The sequence below is a fragment of the Durio zibethinus genome, chromosome 5, assembly GCF_047325235.1.
Source record: "Durio zibethinus cultivar Kanyao isolate XHJ-2024 chromosome 5, ASM4732523v1, whole genome shotgun sequence".
Classification (NCBI taxonomy): domain Eukaryota; kingdom Viridiplantae; phylum Streptophyta; class Magnoliopsida; order Malvales; family Malvaceae; genus Durio; species Durio zibethinus.
The window spans coordinates 32,829,117-32,832,882 of record NC_143166.1 but is presented as its reverse complement, the minus strand read 5'-3'; the positions used below and the strand labels follow the sequence as shown (position 1 = coordinate 32,832,882).

The 3,766-nt window shown below is 31.3% G+C and overlaps 1 protein-coding gene across 1 annotated transcript; it reads right to left on the bottom strand.

Annotated features, from left to right (window-relative positions):
• Positions 1-2,266: 2,266 nt before the first annotated feature.
• On the bottom strand, positions 2,267-3,436 carry LOC111281680 (uncharacterized). Its single transcript, XM_022869344.2, has one exon. It carries the CDS (start codon positions 3,065-3,067, stop codon positions 2,396-2,398), a length of 672 nt encoding a protein of 223 aa, XP_022725079.2. The 5' UTR covers positions 3,068-3,436; the 3' UTR covers positions 2,267-2,395.
• Between the last annotated feature and the right edge of the window lie 330 nt (positions 3,437-3,766).

Below are 3,766 nucleotides of genomic sequence, written 5' to 3'. Positions count from 1 at the left end.
GTGAATACATAAAAATTAAACTTTGATAGTTTTTAAACTATCTAAGTAATTTGTAATTCAAACTTTGATATTTTTTAAACTATAAGCTATAAGCTTTCTAATATAAAATAATATATAATTTTATTTTGAATTTATATTTATTTATAATTTATTTGATGTATCTATTTATTTATTATGAATATTTTTTTAATCAAAATTATTGAAAGAATTTATCAATTAAAAAGGTATTTGGGCAACTTTAATTAATTGATAGATGATCTCTAAAAAAATAATTGAGAAATTATATCACTTATGACTACATAAAAATGAAATGAGTATATAAAGGGTAATTTTGACTAATAAAAAATATCATCCTATCCTAATATTAATCTTGTATATAACAAATATGATAAATGATAAAATAATATTTTATCTTATTCTTAATATTTGCATACACCAAACATAATATAAGATAATATAATTTAATCGATCTTATCTATAATTTTATATTATTTTATCTTATTATAATCTTATACACCAAACATAATCTTAATAGATAATATTGGATACCTAATATATTATTTGTTTATATATGTAAAATATGTAAAATTTTATTCTTGTGCATTGATTCAAATCTTAACATGCAACTTTTATTTGTTATTAATTAAGGGTAAATTTAAATTTTATTTTATTTTTTTGGTAAAAAAATTAAATAAACAAATATTTTAATAGATAATATTATTAATTTAGATATGGATTCAGACAGTAATAAAATTTAAATAGATAATTAAATGAATTCAGATATAATAAAAATTAAATGAATTTAAATACCAATACCTAGATATCCGTTCAATTAAATTCTTAATTTTAATGATAAGATATATCATGCCAATATGCCTTTTGTTTAGAGCGACCATTTAATTTCCAGGCCCAGCCCAAAAGGAAATTAACATCGCAATAAGATTCTTCGAGTCTGAATATTTGGTGGAATATGGTCTGTAAAAGCCCTGGAGGTTTATGAATTTGTGGGTTTGATTGGAAAATATCTGAAACAGAATAAGCTTTATAGAACTTTTCAAAGTTTATAATGGCACCTTTTCACTTGTCCATATCAATCCACTTGTTGTCTGCGCCAAACTTGTAGTTTTTAAACAGTTCAGGCTGTTAGAATCTCAAAGTCTTTGTTCATCCTGAAAGGAAGAAAAGAAGAGAGGAGGGAAGGGGGTCAATGGAAGCTTGTTTTCTTGCTCTTTCTATGTCATAAAGAGACCACCTTTTTCTTTTCCTTTTCCGACGTTGTAAGAACAACAATCATATGTTCTATTATTAGAGTATCTTAGCGATAAAAATCAAATCTCGACAGCCTAAAAAAAGGTCTGTCATCTACATCTTTCCTTCCAAGTGATATACTCTCAACTAATCAACCAAGCGCATTTTATTTTATTCTCAACAACCGAGTCCAACTGGCAAATTATTAGAATTTAGAACAAGAACTTTCTTTTAAGTACCCCACGGATGTAGCCAACAGACAACTGAACTAGACATGTCTGAAATTTGTTTATAATTGAGTCAATTCTGATAGGTGCTGACGGGCACAAATCTAATCCAAGCGGCGAGACAAGAATACGATAATTACCCAAAACAAAACAAGAAAAAGGAACAGACGATTATAGATTTTTGAACTTAGCATTTATGCTTAAACCCAACTCCTGTGTGAGTCAAACCAACTGGCTTTACCGACTGCTGTTCTTGTACCATTAAGATTTAAGCCAAAAAAAATATCAGTCTTGCTTTAGCTTGTGATTTGAAGATTTAAGTAAAGCTAGCTAAAGTTGCTTTTTTCAAGGTGGATTATAGTCCTTTTGAAAGGTGGATTGCTTTGCTAGTTCAGCTTTACGCTTTGCCCTCCGATTGACATTCGAATTCCAGGATCGGCCTTCGGCATCTAAATGATATGATTTTTATAGAACAAAATTTGGAATACATTCCGAAAGCATGATGACGTAGGGGCATATAATATAGGGTGAGTGGTAACACAGTTGGAAATTCTTCTTATCTGCTTAAATCCAATTTTCATCAGGACAATATCTGCAATCTAAAACAGAATTTTGCTTTTCACATCACTCAGATAAGGTTCAGATTCGTTATTTTCCGACATCTAGACTGGTTTTCTTGCATAGGCAAGCATCACAGTTTCAAGCATTTCCAGAAAAAAGGTACAAAAGTTTTAAATCCAACCTTGAAACTAGGAGAATAAGCTACTACTAGAGACTCCGAAGTAAAACGATTTAATAGAAGACCATGATTGATTAACCATGTACATAGCAGTATAGGCAAACGAGAGGAAAGGCAAAATCAAAAGCATAAAAACTATCACAAAAATAGGACAAGGGAGCACCAGGGTTTGCTTGCTTTGTCACTCTGAACCTTTCCATATCACCGAGTACTCTTCTTCCCCTAGAAGCTTTTTTTGCCTGGCAATGAAAGCCTCAACGGTGTTGCGAAACTGCTCACTGCTCATTCCATCTTCAGGATTTGAATTTTTCACCATTTTCTTATCAGACTCATTGGGTTTTCTGTACTTCTCTGATTCCAATGTCCTGAGTTGCTGGCAAGCTTTATTGCAGTTCACTCGCTTAAGGTTCTCTGATTGAGTTTTTTTATAATTTTTTGTTCCATTGTAAGTATGCACAATTATTTTCTCTTCAGTTACACTCTTCTTATTTTGTTTTTCGATTTCATATCGATGAATTGCCTGACTTTTCTCACTCTTCTCAACAAATTCTTCGTAAAGATCAGTTCCTGAAGTGGAATCTTGAGCTGAAAACTGCCCAGCCTTTGCAAAGAGAGTGATGATTATAGCATTCCCAAGGATGAACACAAAGTGAGGGCTCACAAGAACAACTGAGAAGCCCCGAAAATACTCACCAGAATTTTTAACAGCTACTGGGAGATGAGTTGTGAACCTGGAGATTAATACCAGAACAACACAAACCTCAACAAACCTGAGCAAGTTTGCTATCTTGTACAACTGACGATGCTTCAAGATTGCGTTTCTCTTCTCAAGTTTTATGTCAAATGTATCCATTTACAAAAGGAATTCAAAGGAAAGCCCAAGGCAACAATTGGTTTTGATTTCTTTTCTTTTGGGATGACAAATTCTATTTATGATCACTCGAAAGAGAATTGGATTAGCATGGAAGCTTGAGCATCAGCCGTCTCTCTAAGTAGAGAAGAGAAGCAGTTCAAGCAGGCTACTAAAATCATCGTAGGTGCTGAGGAGGATTTAGTGATTAAGTCCATGGAAAAAACAGACTGAAAGGGAAGGTGGGGATGGAAAAAACAGAGGAAACAGAGTGAGCTATTATCTACTCTGTTTGCTCTGTATGGATTAAATTCTAATCTCCTCTTTGTTCTTTGGTTTGGGAATATTTATGTTCTTGAGTACTCCAAATCTGTACATGGATGCTATTTATAGAGCCGAAGAATATAAACTTTTTATATTTCAATTTTTTTTTCTCTTTCTTTTTTATTCGAATTCTTTTCAAAAGAAAAATACATTATATTCTTTCCTTTTTTACAAAAGAGGATACCATTTGAAAATAAAAGAAGAATATATTGTGAGTGATATTTTTTATAAATCAATAACTTAATCCCAGATTCATATTTCTTTCATTTACTAATATACATTTTGAAAATATATGCTGTTATTGTGTTATTGGTTTTGTTTTTCCACAGCATTATTGCTCTTTTTATCTCACCACTCACAAAGAGCAAAGTGCTTTAA